At 41.5% G+C, this 17151-nt stretch overlaps 3 protein-coding genes across 7 annotated transcripts; 2 read left to right on the forward strand and 1 right to left on the reverse strand.

Annotated features, from left to right (window-relative positions):
- Positions 1-741: 741 nt before the first annotated feature.
- Cp190 (centrosome-associated zinc finger protein Cp190) lies at positions 742-6111 on the forward strand. 5 transcript variants are annotated; one of them, XM_071718241.1, is made up of 6 exons: positions 904-1347; positions 2124-2320; positions 2433-2572; positions 2813-3079; positions 3156-5252; positions 5401-6111. In XM_071718241.1, the coding sequence occupies exons 2-5, from the start codon at positions 2153-2155 to the stop codon at positions 5245-5247; spliced, it is 2667 nt and encodes an 888-aa protein (XP_071574342.1). In that variant the 5' UTR covers positions 904-1347; positions 2124-2152; the 3' UTR covers positions 5248-5252; positions 5401-6111. The 5 variants fall into 5 exon arrangements, with proteins under 5 accessions (XP_071574330.1, XP_071574342.1, XP_071574325.1 ...); XM_071718229.1 differs by lacking the exon at positions 904-1347 and adding an exon at positions 742-895 and having other exon boundaries at positions 3156-6111; XM_071718224.1 differs by having other exon boundaries at positions 3156-6111.
- Positions 6112-6236: 125 nt separating this feature from the next.
- Positions 6237-7761, forward strand: LOC139779971 (zinc finger CCHC-type and RNA-binding motif-containing protein 1). The gene is made up of 4 exons (XM_071718510.1): positions 6237-6494; positions 6580-6691; positions 7116-7463; positions 7570-7761. Exons 1-4 carry the CDS (start codon positions 6382-6384, stop codon positions 7693-7695), a joined length of 699 nt encoding a protein of 232 aa, XP_071574611.1. The 5' UTR covers positions 6237-6381; the 3' UTR covers positions 7696-7761.
- Positions 7762-7822: 61 nt separating this feature from the next.
- On the reverse strand, positions 7823-17149 carry Sbf (SET domain binding factor). The gene is made up of 12 exons (XM_071718186.1): positions 16425-17149; positions 16012-16097; positions 15651-15938; positions 15337-15556; positions 14970-15211; positions 10575-14884; positions 10351-10498; positions 9967-10112; positions 9657-9883; positions 9313-9519; positions 9142-9224; positions 7823-8896 (listed from the first exon to the last, which is right to left on the reverse strand). The coding sequence occupies exons 1-12, from the start codon at positions 16522-16524 to the stop codon at positions 8804-8806; spliced, it is 6150 nt and encodes a 2049-aa protein (XP_071574287.1). The 5' UTR covers positions 16525-17149; the 3' UTR covers positions 7823-8803.
- Between the last annotated feature and the right edge of the window lie 2 nt (positions 17150-17151).

The raw sequence follows: 17151 nt of genomic DNA on the forward strand, positions 1-17151 counted from the left end.
GAGGTTCCGCAAAATTGTCCAAAAGTACTCGTTCGTGAAAAAGACTAATAATAAGTAACTTAAGGACATTTTCTCACTTTAAAATGCCATTTAAATGATTTTTAGATGATTAGATCGCTTTATTCTATTTGGATAAAATCCACGATAGACGAATCAGAACTGTTTATCGTGGTAGTGTGAGGGGGATAGTTAGGCTGTGTTCCTTGTTCCTTTTTTACTGGCAGTGTACTGACAGTGCTGAAAATCTATAGTATACGTGACGCAAACTATAGATTTTCAGTACTGGCAGTGAATATCGGAACCAGGGGTTAATTGCGGTAAGCAAGTCCAATTTTCATGAATTCACATATGTCTGATTAGAAATGTATAATGTAAGAAGAGATTTCTGGCTGCCAATGCTGCCATGCTTTCAGGCGATCATTTTACATAAAATTTTTATATATTTAGGGTGCCGTCCCATACAGGACGGAATTTCGGAAAACGGAATCTCGGAATCATTCTGATTGGTTAGCCCCATGGGGCTTGTACTGTGCCCCATGGGGCTAACCAATCAGAATGATTCCGAGATTCCGTTTTCCGAAATTCCGTCCTGCATGGGACGGCACCCTTAATATTTAATTCAAACGTATCTGTGTTCACGAAACGCTAGTGACGCTGACGCTAGACGCTACGCCGGAACTGACTGACGTCACATCCGGTCGCTTCGGCGCAACTGCGACAAGTGCGACATCGGACTTGATCGGACTGAGCTCTCTCGGCTCTCGGTTCCGGATCGAACGCGTATAGCTCCATCTGTGAGTCACGGCACACAGTGGGATGCTTGCGGTTGATTGTATACTGAGAAAATTCGTAAGAGATGGTGCTGAACGGGAAATATTGAGATCCTGCTGAATAGGTATGTGAATTATAAGTGCAATAGGGCATTTTCGATTCCCGCGTACGGGGCACGGGTGCACGGGTACGGCGGGTACGCCGGGTACGGCCGGGGCGGGCCAGCCACTGGATTCTTCATCCGTCATTGCCGTCGATCCGTCATCGTCGATCACGGGCGGCTGGCGGCTGGGCAGCTCGCGGACGGCCAACGGACGCGTATACCGTACGCCGTACGCGAACGTCGCGAACGTCGCGAACCAGCGTCTCGCTCCGGGGCCCCGGGGCCCGGGCTGTTAGAAAATGTGGCTGTTGTCTCGTGCGTAACGTCCTTGTCGTCGTCGTCCCAGAGATTTGTAATTCTTCCCGTTTCTAGCACAGCTCCGCGTCCCGCGATCTTATCTGCCTGCCTCCTCTCTCATCTTCCCACTTATGAGAAGCAATACCTCCCCGAACTCGCGTTGGCCTTCTTCTTAGGTAAAAGACGTAGCGAGATGTTTTTTTCTAGGATTCTCCCGATAAGAAGCGCGATTAGGTGAAGCATCGCGTCAAATACGTTGAAATTACGTTACAAGTCTTACGCATGTATGGCACTCTCTTGTTACTTTCGAGGAATAGATTAGTCCGCTGTGCACCATTGCGCTAATAAAATTAATGCCGTTAATAAAGCTTTTAAAGCTCTTCTATGATTTGCGCGAAACTGGAAAGAGAGGGATTTAGCATTGTATTCGAATGAAGTAAAATTATTTTGGAAAATGTATTAGAGAAATAAGTAGTAGATAGGAAAGGAGGCTTTATGAAGATTGCAGCGACAGTATGTTCTTTATGAAATTAGCTTATTTTATTTTTTTTACTGCTCCGTAATATTATTTGCACAATAGATTACAATTATATTACATAACTATAATTCTAAATGTTAACTTTGATCCCAGAATCTTACATTAAAGTAGAAAAAATAAGATACAAAACTTTATTCTAGACTATATTTATTCGGTTTATAATACCTTATACCTATAAACAGTAGAATGCAAAGTAGAATTAAAGAATGAATAATATTCGTTACCTATTAAATCTTAGAAATTGAATATTTTTCATTAAAATCTAATTTTTCTGTTGATTGTCATATGGTATTCTATCTTCTGAAAAGTAGAAAAATTTGGACCGTTTATACATATATAACTTTCTATTTATAATATTTGTCATAGAAATAAAATTTATTTTCAGTATATAATAGCTATTATATATTGAACCAGGTATCGATACTTTTGTCAAATACTTGATAATGGAGTCAGGAGTAATTCAAGAGAAGTCACCCCCTGCGCGTGGCTTGAAGCAAGTAAAAGTGGATAATTGGGGATCATTCTTTCTTCAACGACTTCAGACTCTTTACTCGGAGGAACAATTTCTCGATCTCAAAATTAAATTTCCTACAAGTGACATTACTGTACAGGTATAAATAATGTGATGCTTACGTTATTAGTATGAAGCAATAATATCGAAAAATATTTCTAAACATATTTTTAAAATTATCAGTAATATTATTAAAAGAAATTTCTTCTCAGGCTCATCGACTTGTGGTGACAACATGTACAGACTATTTTATGCAACTCGAAGAACAGCAAAAAGAGAAGGATGCAAATTTTAATGGTGTAATAATTATGCCTTCAGATATGCCTTACGAGTGTGTTAAGTCTATTATAAGGTACGTTTTAATATTTATTGCTTTAATATATTTAATATGGGTTTTCAATCACCTCATACTCCTTTCATGTTCCAATCATTCTCTTATAAAACCAAGGCATACATGGGACGAGGGTCAGAACTCTCGGACCCAAACTCCAACTAAAAATTAATCTCACCCTCACACTTATATTCACGCTTTAATATTCATGCTGGAACATTTTTGTCGTTTATATTTAATTAATTGCACATTTATATACAGTTTTATGTACACTGGACAATTGGAATATTGGACGTCGGAGCAACATGCTTTGTATCGTACAGCGCAAAAAATGAACATGACGGTCCTAACAAAGTTGCTCGACGCTCAATTTAACACGAGCAAAATGCAAGATGATATGGCAAAAACACCTACGCGTCCAGTGATAGCCGTCTCGAAACCTTCAACTCCAACTACAAAAGCGATTGTCAGCAGCTCCACCAGTTCGACTACACCGGCTTTATCTGGGCAACCATTGCCAGGTAGAAAGTACGTATTCCATAATGTAATGCTCCAAACACAGTCTTATAAAACGATAACATTTCAATAATCTCTATCTTTTAAGACTTCCCATATGGAAGAGAAAGCTGGACGAATCTCCACCCATACCAGCGATGAATTATGAAGTACGAACATTCCACAGTGCATCTTCGATACATAAACAGGAAACGACTCCTGGCCCATCCAGATTCGATCTTCCGGAAGCAGATGATATTGCTCTGGGAGTATTTTCTTCATTCGATGACATTACGTATAATACAAAGCCTATTGTTCAAGCATCCGACATAGATAAAAAAGGGAATTCCTCTCGTAAGCATTCGCCCGACAGAGATAGTAAAAATGATACAACCGAAGATGAGGAAGAGGAAAATCAGGAGAGCGAAAAGAACTTGAGAGACACAAATTCGGACGATGATTGGAGTATATCGAAGAATTACCAGAGATCTCAAGATGGTCCGTCTAAACGAGTACGTTTTGATCTGGAGGAAAAAGAAAATGTGGAAAAGCCTAAGACGAATCGCCCAAGTACCGATGATTCTATCAACAATCACGCAAAGATCATCAGAGAAGTGTTAAAAAAATATCCCCATTTAGTAAAGAACAATAAAAATATTCGTTTGAAGATCATGCAGAAAGAAGCAAAATCCCCCGACAGTAATATTGCTAGCAAAACAAAAGTATCTTACGTGGTTTTAAAATCGGACCATCTGTTGTCCAGCAATAATGATGAAAACGATTCCAAGTGTAACGGCAGTATCGACGGCGAGACAGGTCCCTGGAAATGCAACAAGTGTGATTTGGACGAGGAATATACCAATTATTACATGTATAGAAGACATATGCAAGATGTGCACGAGGAGAAGTTTGATCCGAGGGTTTGCGAGCATTGCGGCTATAAGGCAACTAAGCGTAACATTTTGATGTATCATCTTTATACCAAGCACAATGTGCCGCCGCCGAAGAGCATGTGCTTTCCGAAATGTCAGTCCTGTTCATACGTTGCCTTGTCGGAAACTCTGCTGGTGCGTCACCAGATAAATCATAATCATCGGCCTCCTAACCGACATCACGCTCTACCTTCGGAAGATATTCAGTGCAACCAATGCAATCAGTCGTTCAAGAGTATCACTGAACTCACCACTCACGAATTGAATAGCGGACATGTAGGTATGGCGGATGGTAAAGAGACCAAGGGCCATCGTTGTCCATACTGTGGCAAGGTGTTTGTGCGCGTGACAAATTTACAAGTACATCTGGACTGTGCGCATAAAGAATTACAGAGAGACACCACCGAGCCTCCGTCCGCGCCGACTATTCCGTTAGAACCGTCATCCGAAGCGGAGGCTCTCAGCAATGTCGCCAGCGGTATAGCCGCTTCCCTCGGTGTCGGAGATGCTGAGACTACTCCGGAAACACAGGAAGAAGAAACCATAGAGATGGTGAAAGTTACGAATGAGGAGCAATACATTGTGCCAGAGATGTTGGATGATATTACACATAACATCAATTATAATGAGCACGAATTGGAGAGCCAGCACATGATCATGTTAGTTAACAATGATGAAAGTTATCAGCATGCCGAGAACAATCATCATCAACAGCCGCAACAGTTGGATATCGCCGATAATGAGCAAATAGTGATGCAGGGCACGGACGACGGTATGATCGTGTACATTCATGGTGCTGAGGAGGCCGATCATCGATCCTATGAGGATTATCAGCCCGGCGAGGTTGCACAGGAAACCGAAGAGATAGTAGAGGAGGTAGTCGAGGAGGTTGAGGAGGTCGAGGAGGTCGAGGAAGTCGAGGAAGTCGAGGAAGTCGAGGAGGAAGTTATGGAGGAAGTTATGGAGGAAGAGGAGGCGCAGGAGGTGCCTCAAGAGATGTTGGAGGAGTGCGCTGATAATCAGGTGGAAGAAGTGATACAATATGTCGAAGAACAAACGGAGATAGTAGAGTACGATGAGGAACAATGCAGCGAACAGAGCAATAGTATGGATGAGCAACAAGAATCTGTTATGATCATTGAGGAAGAGCACGTCGAGGGCGACATGGGCGAGGAAGACATGGAAGAGACTACTGATAAACAACATAAGAAAGTGCAGAGTTTCACTGCTGAATGGGACGAAGATAGCGAAGGGATAACAGAATCATGAATACTGTAATATTGTATTTTTTATTTGCTTCTGTAATATGTTATTAACTTTCACCATGGCTATAGTTTAATTTTTAAAGCAACACTCTTTAACGGAAATTTTCATTTTATATCTTATTTTATCTTATACTCTGTGTAACGTTTGTGTTGATAGCGGACGGTGATGCAACGAGCGCAATGCAGCCATACCGACTTTGCCACACAATATATTTAGCAGTAAGCCCACAAAATTTAATCAAATTGCTATATTTAGGAAGCTGTTTAGGAAGGAGCGGTATTATTGAAGACATCTTATGAGCTTGTACATGTGAATTTTATCGTTGTGCACCGACACATTGATTATTTTGTTGAAAAGCAAATTTAAACATAAGCTAAAATATGTATTTTACAACAGAAGCGTAAAATCTCTAATAATCTCGATCTCGAGATTATTTACAGCGGTAGCACCTTTAAGAGTCTGGGATAAGAATCTATAATGTTTCAACTTGCAAGTTTTTTTCAGATACGTATACATATATGCATATGTAGCTTATATTAATAAAATCTAAATTAAGATTTATAGATTTATTTCGTGAGAATATAAATTAGATATGCCAAAGTATACTGGTGACCAATCACGTAGTTTTTTAAATACTATTCCGCAGAATGAAAATATATCACGTTTAAAAGGATTCTTGCAAACGGATGTTCCTTCCAAATATCGCCTGTAATCTTTTATACTGCAATCGATAATAAACCATAATTTCTACAGGAGGCAAAGGCTATAATGAGAATAAAAATCAGAATATGAGCGCATTTTGTTTTACATTTTTGATTGTGCACAATTATATGGAAAAATATAGATAAATAAATGCAATATATATAATATTATTGAAAAAACCTTACATCACAATATATATATAATGAACTAGTGCAGCCAGTTCAGCAATAGCAACTAGAACTTTTTTTTTTACTTCATCTTTATCCTAACCTAAATTGGAAGCAGTTACTTTTGTCTCTATCTATGGTGTATCCGTGAAATGCTTCTCGATGAGATATTTGAAAGCTCAAATATTAAAGTAACAAAAAAAAAGACAAATGTGAAGCCAACTGTAGAGACTTTGTCATAATTTTTATAAAATAAATTTATGAAGATATGAACGGTCGTATCGCTCCAAGTAAATCGACTGTTTACGTGTCGAATTTACCGTTCTCCTTAACCAACAATGATATACATCAGCTATTGGAAAGTTACGGGAAAATTGTCAAGTGAGTTACTTATAAGCATTTTGTTGTCAAGCGTCGAGTCTCCATATATGTATATCGTGCAAAATATTATGTCGTTTATTTACAGAGTAACAATATTGAAAGACAAGGTAACGCGACGTAGTCGCGGCGTTGCTTTCGTGCTATTTCTTAAAACGGAAGATGCCGTGTCTTGTGCGAAAGCTCTCAATAATACGGAGGTAAACTTTAATTTATACTACTTATTTATTTTTCTAATTGTTTGATGGCGCACGTCATCCAAATAATCACGTTGCGTAGTTATTCGAGCATTAATTCGATTGCACATGGATATGCGTTTCTGCGCGACCATATAATTTTAAAACTTATTAAAAAGGAATATCATTATCAGTAGCTTTAAAATATCAGTAAAATTTTATTTTATATTCGTAAAATAGAAAATTAAAAAAATTCCAACATGAAACGTTTAATTTGCAGAATTCTCATTTAGAGTTGTTCTAATGAGAAATTAATTGAAATTATGCTTTTTGCCTTTCCTTAATTTAAAAAAGAGGAGATAAAGGCTAAAATCACAATTTTAAATAGCACCAATAGAGATTATCTATATGTTGTTAACAGCCTCTTCCCTTTTTTTTTTATTGTTAGGTACTTGGTCGCACTCTGAAAAGTTCAATAGCAGTCGACAATGGTCGCAGCACTGAATTTATACGTCGTAGAGATTATCCCGACAAGTCGCAGTGCTATGAATGTGGACAGGAAGGACATTTATCGTATTGCTGCAGCAACAACTCATTAGGTCCTAGGGAACCGCCAGCGAAAAGAGTCAGGATACGTAAGAAAAATGTGAAACAAGAAAAGTACGACACAAGTTATTATGATAGCGATAGCGATGAAGCGACAAGAAAACCAAAACGCAACATCGACGACGTCTATAACGTCGATGATGATACGGAAGAGGAACCAGAAACGTTAAGTGCCGTTATTGCACTTGAGGTATAATCATAATTTTTAATTAAAACGTGAAAAGAGACGAATGAATAAGTTAAAATTTTATGGAGCAAAAAATGCACATTTTTACTCATGTTACTTTATATTTCAGCAAAAACGGTCTGAAATGGAACGTAGAGAAGCAGATGAATATGATAGAAAAGAAACTTTGACTGCACCGAGGAAACGTTATAAAAAGAATAACTATTTCAGTGACGAAGAGGATTTTAGCGAGTAATGTATGTGATATGAAATGGTGTAAAATCTCGAAAATGTATATATCGATAAATATATATCAATAGTATCGCTTTTTGTTTTCAAATTACGAAACTTTTCAAACTATGATAAAAAATACTCCAAATATGTATTCTTAATTTAATTTTACTGTCAGCATGGCAGGAGTATTAATCAAGTATTCTTAACATATTTAGAGATAGAAATTGTCTTTCTCACAAGCTTTGAACTTAACACTTTTAACAAACAAGTTCGCAACTTATCAAGTAATAATATTAATTACAATAATATTTAATAGTTATATATATATATATATATATATTTATTTATATACACAGAATATCCCAAGTTAACCAATTTTGTAAGAGAGAAAGCGATCTTTTTACAATTTAGAAAAAATTTAGAATTCGTCTTTTCTTGGTTAAAATATTAGCCATTTTAGTAATATAACACAATCCAAATAAAAATTTCGCTGAGAAAAAATTTTACTTGAAGAATAGGGTCCAATTTATTTGTGCTGCTAAAAGATAGTTGGCGATTAGCAATCGTTTATTTTAAGTTAATTTATAATCAATTTATAGTTCGTTATTAAGGAAAAATTGATCCCAATTTGCTAAAAAATTCACAGATATCAGAAACTATGGTGATCTTGAGACATGCTGTATACATTTCAATAGACAATTTCAGTGCACAATGTATTATATATGAGCTATATTCGTTTTTTATAATTCATCATAATTTAATATTAGAAAATATATTAAACAAAATAAAAAGAATTTTTAGGCGCGACGCATTATATAGCGATCTCTCATCTTCCAGCTGGATGAATATAAATTTAATATAACGATATAATCACAAAAAAATGTACATTATATTCACATACTAATCCTATATTGAGGATATGGATGTATCACATTTAATTTATGATACTATTTTTCAGTCCAACGAGAGTTTGCGTTTTAAAATACTTAAAGCAAGATTACTGCAGTCTATGATGCATACAATTAGACTATACAAGATTATGTAACAAAATTAAAATCTGTGTTTTTTCTTCTCTATATATCAGTCACATCCAGAATTTGAAATTAGTACTATAATCAAGCGTTGTGACACTATTGTAAGCACGCTTGAACCTTTTCGATCCATTCTTGTGCTGTGGCTGCGTCAGCAGCGCAAAAGTTGTATGTTCGCCTGTTTGTACGAAGCTGTAAAAAAAATAATTTTATCATGCAAAAATTACATTTCAACAATATTATATAAAAATAAATCGATTCGCAAAATTGAAAAAAAGCTAAGAATCTATAAAAATTACTAGTATAAAAGTTCATGTTTTATATTTTTTAATTTCCTTGAAGTGATTGATCTTGAAAAGTGTTGATACATTTTTTATAAAATTTTTTATTATATTTAAACCGCGTGTATTTTTCCATAAAGTAGAATATGTGCTTACATCGAAGAAGGATTTATCATCTGTTTTCTTTGGTGGTCCTGGCATTGGCGCAGCTGGAGTGACAGATACCACCTCAGCTAAATCTATAATATGTGATTTTGTAATATACACTTTGTTCTACTTTTAAACTTTATCTTACATTACCTATATTTTTTTAGTTCGATTACATACCTATATATCCTTTACAATGCGAGTCTTCCACTGCGTCGTAATATCTCAGTTGATGTTTTATAGAATCTAGTACGAACCATCTTTGTTTCCAGCCCTTTAATAGAGCTCCTCGTTTATAAAGATAGCCCTCGTGCGTTCTATTTTCCGCCACATTACTCGAGAATTGTTCATAATATTGCTGGGAAGATGTTTGTATAGTTGTCACACCTACAAGAAAAAGATCATAATAGTAGGTACATAGTAGTGAAAGTAGATTGAAGAGAATAGTTGTGGCACAACTAGAAAGAGTAGTTTATGTGAGAAATGCTTAATTAGCCATTTAGATTAATGAAATGAGCGCATACTTGAGTTTACGCTTCCGTTATCGCCGCCACTTCTCGTAAGTGTGTGAGTCTGGAGATTATCCGTCACAGCTTTATATTTTGTGCAATTCTTTGGCACAGTATCCGCGCATTTGTCGTGACACACATGACCGCAATCGATGCATCTCAATCCAGCCTTCACGGGACCCCATAACACGCCGGAACACGCGTCGCAGTGAGTCGGCGTCGCGGAATCCAGTCGTTCGAACCTTTAGCAAATGTTTGCATTGATGGTACGTAATCAACCAATCTAAGCAGATTCTACAGATTGACATTGATGATATGATGATACCTGTGTGGATGCGCATAAACAGAACCTTCGTTTCCGGTAGTATTTCCACCGGCAAGTTTGCCACGCAATAACAGTTCTAAAGTAGAACGTTTATGAATCAATCGACCGTGATACCGTACGAGTGCCGTGCTGAATGATGCGTGCCGCTAGAAAAAAAGAAAATCGATAACGATTATATGGTTTTATAATAGTTAAAATTATGCCGAATATATTCGGACTGTGACAAAGTCTCAAGACTTAATCTTTCACACATCGTAAATAAGAAGAAAAATATAATTCAAAAATAAAAGTGTTAAATATTGTATGTTTTGAGTTTTTCTTGCGATGATACTCGCGAGAATAACTTGGTATAAAGAACTGCATGAATATTCTGTTGCGACTTACAGCAAGGGAGTCAGTGTTTGGCAACTCGAGTTTATCCCAGAGGACTTTCCATTTTTGCGGTAAATGTCCCAATTCGGTTTCCAACTTGTGAATTTCTTCTAAAAGATGCGAAAACTGGTCGGGCACCATTGTGCTGACTCCGTCGTATCTGGAAAAGATGGTAATCTGTAATTTCGCGAGCGATTTCTTCACGCGAGCGTTGAACGTGACATTTAAATAATCACCCCTGAGTAACCACTTTACGATTGCTCTTAACAACGCCATCCGCAGCTTCGGCCTCTTCCTCCTGCTGGGAATCCTGCTGCAGCACTTCAAGATCATACGCTGGACCGTGTGCCAGTTCTTCTTCTAGGTAAAACTGCCAGATGTCCAAGCTCGGCAGATGCGAGACTGGTCGCAAAACAGGATTCTCCGTGTTCGGGGTGTACATAAAATTGTAAAACAACGGACATCTCGCGTGTTGTTTCTCTATGTAATCGAATATACTTTGTCCAAGATTACAGCCAAGTGTTTGTTTGTTCGTTCCCGCTAGTCTACCACCAGGATAGATCGTTTCGTCGTCGCTACCGGTGTCCACGCCCTTGTGATGACTCGTCAAGGAACCTCTTTTATCCTCTATGGCGGTAATACCGCACTCCACTCTATCAAACTCGCAGTCCAATAGAAATGTACGAAAGCGGCAGGACACCGAGTGATAAGCTAAGAACTTCAAATAGTACTCGTTGAACTCGAAGGCCAGAGGGAATTGTTTCTGTATTTGATGCACTATGTCGAGGAACTGTAGAAACGTAGGTGTGAAGTTTGTCGTTTGCGAATTCGCGGCGAGGTTGCTCCTGTGGCCGAATCTGTGCCCGAATCCAAGCCACTCCTTTTCGATCAAGGTTCTGAAGCCGTCGATCGTTCGGTAATGCGGATCGAGACACACCTGCGCTACGGAACAAACGGTGGTCGTAGTGTCCCAACCATCTTCCAGGCAAACCGCCACCGACGAGCCCTGCATATCCATGAGGTCTATGACCGCCCCCGCTAGCTGCATCAGGCTCTGCAGTTGCTGCAACCACTCCGAGCTCTCGATGAGTCTGTAGAAACTTTGATCGGGTTCGACGTTCGGTGAGCTAGGCACGCACGCTCGCATCAGCTTCTTAAATGCAGCTTTCGTGTGCCTCACGTCGTAATATTCTACCGGAATAAAGTCCGTCTTGGGGGTGGATTCTGCCTTGACGCCTTTCATATGCGCCTTTTCGCCCAGAATGTAGAGAGCGGCGCGTTGAAACGTGTGAACGCATTCCGTGCCGCTGTCGGAATCCGCGGAATGTCTGACGGTCCCGCGCTGGTGATGAACGGAAGTTAAGGAAGCCTGCGAATTGTGTCTTTTGTCTTTCAGAGAACCCCATCGACCGAAATTCTTGGGACCTTTGCCGGCCGACGAACTGAGAGTGCCGAGGGGTTTGTTGAACGGATTGCGACGCGATTGTTCAGGCGTGGCGTTACGATCTTCCGCCGCCAGTAATAACGAGTCTATACTTAGAGAGCTGTCGGACATACCCCAAGCGGAACCTTGACGCAGTACGGAGAGCGGGGTCGCGGCAACAAGTGCCATCATATATTTCTCTTGCTCCAGAGAGGAGGTAGTCTCCGAGGACGTGGCTTTTAGATTACTGCCGGAGGTCGGATGGGCCTTCAGCATGCCCATTACACCTTTCCCGTGATAACCCGCGGCCCTAATTAGCAACGCCTTTGTTCGCGGATGTCTCCAGGTGACAACTGGCATTCTACTGTGACGATGAAGTCTGCAGAAGCGTCGAATGCTCTCGTCCGACACGGAAGTGGGCACGATCAGAAGCGCAGGGTAGCTGCGGCAAATCATGTAAGCGCAGTTCACCGAGGTCAGTCGGAAGGGTTCGTTGCGACGATTGTTGTGCGGTCCGTTCGAATAGAGGCCCAGTCGGTACCAGTCCCGGACGTAGCTACGCTCGGACAAACGTTCGAGGGTCTTGGCATCGGTCGGCGGTTGCGTCACCACCCCGGGTATTTCGAAATCGTCCACGCTGAGATCGTCGTCGTGGCTAAGATCATTGCTATCGGTCATCGGTAGGCTCATTCGGCCAGGCGACGTCATGTACTTGTTGTTGCTGTTGATGAGATTCATATTCGGTAGCACGTACTTTTGCCGTTTGGACGATTGTTTCGGTTTAAAACCGGCCTTTCGCGCGGTCTTCAACAGCGTTTTTTTCGCAAAACCCTTTAGGGTAGCGTTTTTCTCCTTGCCCTTGTGATGTGCCGTTTGCGTGACCAAGACCTGACCGTTGAACGCGAAATGATGGAAGATGTGCGGCGGATATCTAGCTTTGTGCACCAATTTCCTCAGAGTGTCGATATTCTCGGGCGTAACTTCCTCGTCGAAGGCCAATTTTATCAACTGGAACGTGCAAGAACGTAATTGTAGACCCTCTTGAAGGCATTGATCCAAATGCGCCAGATGTTGCACAGCGACGCGCTTTTCCTTAGTCAAAGACGTCACGGGGAAAGCACGGACGACCAATTGCTCGCAGGCGAACGGATCGCAAGGTATACCCTTGAACACTATCCTGTAATTCGTGAGGAAGATTGCACCCTCGGCTGGCAAGAGAGGCGGTATCTTGGGTAATCCCGAGGAACTTTCCTCCCTGCCGTCCGGCAGCAGGTAAACGCGCAAGCCGTCCATTATCACCTCCTCGCCAGGCAGCATGTTTGGCGTCAAAATCTTCGGCTTTTGTATCGGTGGCAGTCTCTTGCTTTCTCTGTGGACTGCCTCGAGCGTCTCAATGTGCATGTGAACGACACCCGGGACCATTTGATGCAGGCAACGCACGTGCTCGGCGCTGACGCCGCCCTCGGTACACACGCGATCGACGAATCGCGAGACCATCCGAATGACGGCACTGCCAGTCTCCCCCGGGTCAGTCTCCTCGAATCCGGATTCAGCGTCGCCGCTGTCGCTTGCCACGCTATTCGTGATGCTGTTACTGGCGCGTTCGTCGTCATAGATGTGATCTTGACGATGCGTCTTTGAGCCGATATCTAACGGTACTAGTAGATAGACCATTCGATTGGCATAATGAATGGCCTGGCTGTACATGGTGCTCTCCTCGCTATTCACCAGCTCTTTCTGTTTCTCGGGATCGATGGACAGCCAGATCCGCATCTGATCCGCGGCTATTTCCAGCGCCGACGGTTCCTGAGCCTGATAGATGGAATATCGATCGCGGTACGGAAATTCTTTCCCATCCCGCGGACTGATAGGACTCAGAATACCATCGTTCATAAGTCTGGGTGGCGAATTGTCACCCGGCAGATACAGGCGTTTGATGTCTTTCTGAACGTCTAAATAGAAGGCGTCTTCCCAAAATTGTTGATTCTGCCACACCGGATGCTCCTGGATGCAGGTGTACGCGAATTGAATTACGCCGGTGCACAACTTCCTACAGAACGCGGTGGCGAGCGGCAGCAGTGCAGCGGCGACTCCGTGTTCATCCATCGACGAGTCGTCTTGCAGCGCGCAATTCATCAGACGCACCACTAGATCGAATTGTTGATGCTCTAGCATAGCCTTGTTCCCAACTACATGTTGCGACAACTCCATGCAGAGCGCTAACCGAGCCGCTTTGCTTTTCAAAGCTCGCAAGACAGCTGGAAACGTCTTGCGAGCGTCCGAGATCTTATTCTCGAATATACAGTTGATACAATTGCGTAATACTTCTAGTCTACGAGCGGAGTTGCTAACCAAGTGCCTAGTGTCATGAACAAATGAAATGTGCGGACCCATAGGCACGATGCGAGGTTGAATCGGCCTCAAGGACGACAATCTGACTTTGAGATTATTCTTCGCAAGACCCTCGTCGATGATCGCTTGAACCTGCTCCGGATTGATACGTGGCAAGAGAGGCTGATGAATCCTCGCAAACGCACCCTCGGGTGGCTTCAGGATCTTCTGCACGTATGGTTGAGGATTCGGGTTTTCGTTCAGATATAACTGTTGCGCTAGTTCTTGGATGTGCGTCAGTATAACTCGATGATCCTGCACTTCCTGCTTCAGCTGATCGCTCAAATTACTGTACAATTCGTCCCACACGTCGCAAGGTCTCCACGGTGGACCTCTTTCTGCGATAAAAGATGTAAAAAACATGCAATCCAAAACTCTTGTGGTGAAATCGCAGTCCGTTAAACCCCTCTCCCCCAAAAACGCGGCTTTGTGAAAAGTGATAACAGCTTTCGGATGTATTCGTATCAACGTCAGGCAGCTTCGGTATCCTTGCAACAATTGAGCAAAGGTTCTCATAAACACTGCTCTGAGTTCCTTGTCGAGCATGGGAGAATGCGGAGCTCTCGTTGCGAGCGGAGGAAACGCGTAATCCGCGCACGCCAATTCTGGCTGCAACACCAGAGATAACGCATCCTGCGTTTGCGAGAGCAACGGTTCCGGTAGTAAAGCAAGCGAGACACCATCCGGAACAGTTAAGGAACCTCCGTCCAGATCGGCAACTATTACATCCATCTGTAAATAGGACGATTGTAAATAGCAAGCGAGAGTTTAAATTAGAATAAATGGTTTATCAAGGTTATATAAAAGTTTTCCTTACAAGTTCCGCAACTTCGTGTTTCAACGAACTGTGTACCCCCATAATGAATGGTGTTGGAGTACTGAGAATTTCGACTAAAGCCGCTGGCAAAAGAGGAATGTAAACATGCGAATATCTGAATGGATACATCAATGCAGTCAGGGCACGACACCCTTCGGTCAGTCGAGAATAACTGGCAGAATGGAAAAGTATCTTATGTTCTGTCATGACTGCGCAAAATAATACTAACACATTGCGAATACCTAGAAATAAAATTATTTATCGGCTAGTAATATAACTGAATATATATTGAAAGTTGTTGGGTGTGTGTGTGTGTGTGTGCATAAATCATTGCAAATTTCATGTTTCATCATAATTACGTTCTTACCTAGTTGCTGAAATAATAAATTTACACTAGTATGAGTTATGGGAAGAGACGGACTAATTGGTGGTTGAAGCGCCTGACGATCCCCTGCTCCGATGCTGAATCGTACCTGTGGCCCACCAGCGGGAGGTACTTGAATACATCCTAATATGTTTCCGACTAACGTCTCTAATGGTATACCAAGATTTTCCACGTACACCGTGTATATAATACCGAGACAATTCTACAAGAATAATAAATCATTATTAATAAACTACCAGGAAAACACATAGCTGACGATTTAATTATATTAAATGTATAATTAAATATTCACATACTCTAAATGTTTCTATGTAATCGAGTCTGGAAACCAGCACCAGACATTTGGGTGCGTACATAATGCTATGATGTGCAATGGCGGGTATCGCCCTGACCAAGGGCCGACTATCTCCATCTACGGGATCTTCTTCCTCGTCCACAGGTTTGCTCGGCACAATCGATACCGTTTCATTGAAGCACATGCAAGCACAGTAATGTCGATTTGCATCGATATCCGTCAATATCGAAACAAAGAAGCGTGGCTCTTGCCTTTCCGTTGACAAGGCCCATCCTTGTGGTTGACAAAACTATAAGGTAGGACACAATATGTAAATAACATGGCGACATAACAAATCTGTCTTCCAAAAGAAATAGTTTTACCCATTCTATTCCTTCGATGAAAGGTGTATCTGGCCAATCTTTCTCTGGGAATCGTTGTAATATAACTCCACTACTCACACCACCCCCTACAATCACAAAAACATGCACATATATAAAACAGATGCACATATATATTATATATTTGTTGATGTGCATAGTTAGTGCAATAGCAAGCTAGTGGAGCCTTTGCCACTGAGAATTTGCTACATGTAGTTGCAGAATGTTAAACCAGTTATATCTGTTATTTTCAATTGTACACTTTGTTCAATTTCTCTCTCTCTCTCTCTCTCTCTCTTCAATACCTGGACATCTAATCATCATTTATTTTAATGTAAAAAATTAAATTAAACTGAAATAATACTAAACAGAAAAATGGTGAATCTTGGTGAAGCGCAATCTTGACAATGACTTACTTTCTTTCTCGTGATCGTAGCCGACCACTACAAAGTAGTCGGCTAACCGAGACATCTCGGTGTATTCGTGGGGCTGAGTGGGGGTGGTTGCGCTCAACATCCCACGTCGCGTTTGTTACACGTGATTTCATGGACCGTGGCCTGCCGCGGGCCGCCTGCCTCGTCGTGCGGCTTAGCGACTTGTCTACCTTGCGTCAAACGTGAGGTAATGTACACACGGACACGGACACGCGTCAACGCGGGGATCGATTTGAAAATGTCCCGTACATCGTCACGTCACGTAGCTCCCGCGATTGTTCCACGATTTCCTTCGCTCTATCAAGTAATCCGTGTAAACGTCAAGTTGCCGTAAAATTACGGAATTACGGAAGCAACGCCGAGCTCTCGCGCATTTGCGTTAGGAAAGAATGAAAGAAAAAGAAAAAGAAAAAAAAAAGATATACGAGCGAAGAAATTTCGCGTGCACGAACACTTGCACGATCGTCGCGCGCGTCTCACTCAAAGATCACGTCGGTACTCGGTAGGTCGCTACTGCCGCGTTTCGCAACGTTCCGCGGACGCGGACGCGGACCCGCCGAATAACGATGCCACACCCCGAAACCTCAATCCATAACCTGCCAAACTCAAACGCCACATTGAGGGTTTGTTGAGCTCGCTATTCGCTATACGGTATATACGACTATACGAGAATACGGGCCGAAACATCCAACGATTACGCAAAACGAAG

The sequence above is a fragment of the Temnothorax nylanderi genome, unplaced genomic scaffold (assembly GCF_030848795.1).
Source record: "Temnothorax nylanderi isolate EJ_2023f unplaced genomic scaffold, tnyl_v1.0 TNYL_tig0006_pilon, whole genome shotgun sequence".
Taxonomy (NCBI): Eukaryota; Metazoa; Arthropoda; class Insecta; order Hymenoptera; family Formicidae; genus Temnothorax; species Temnothorax nylanderi.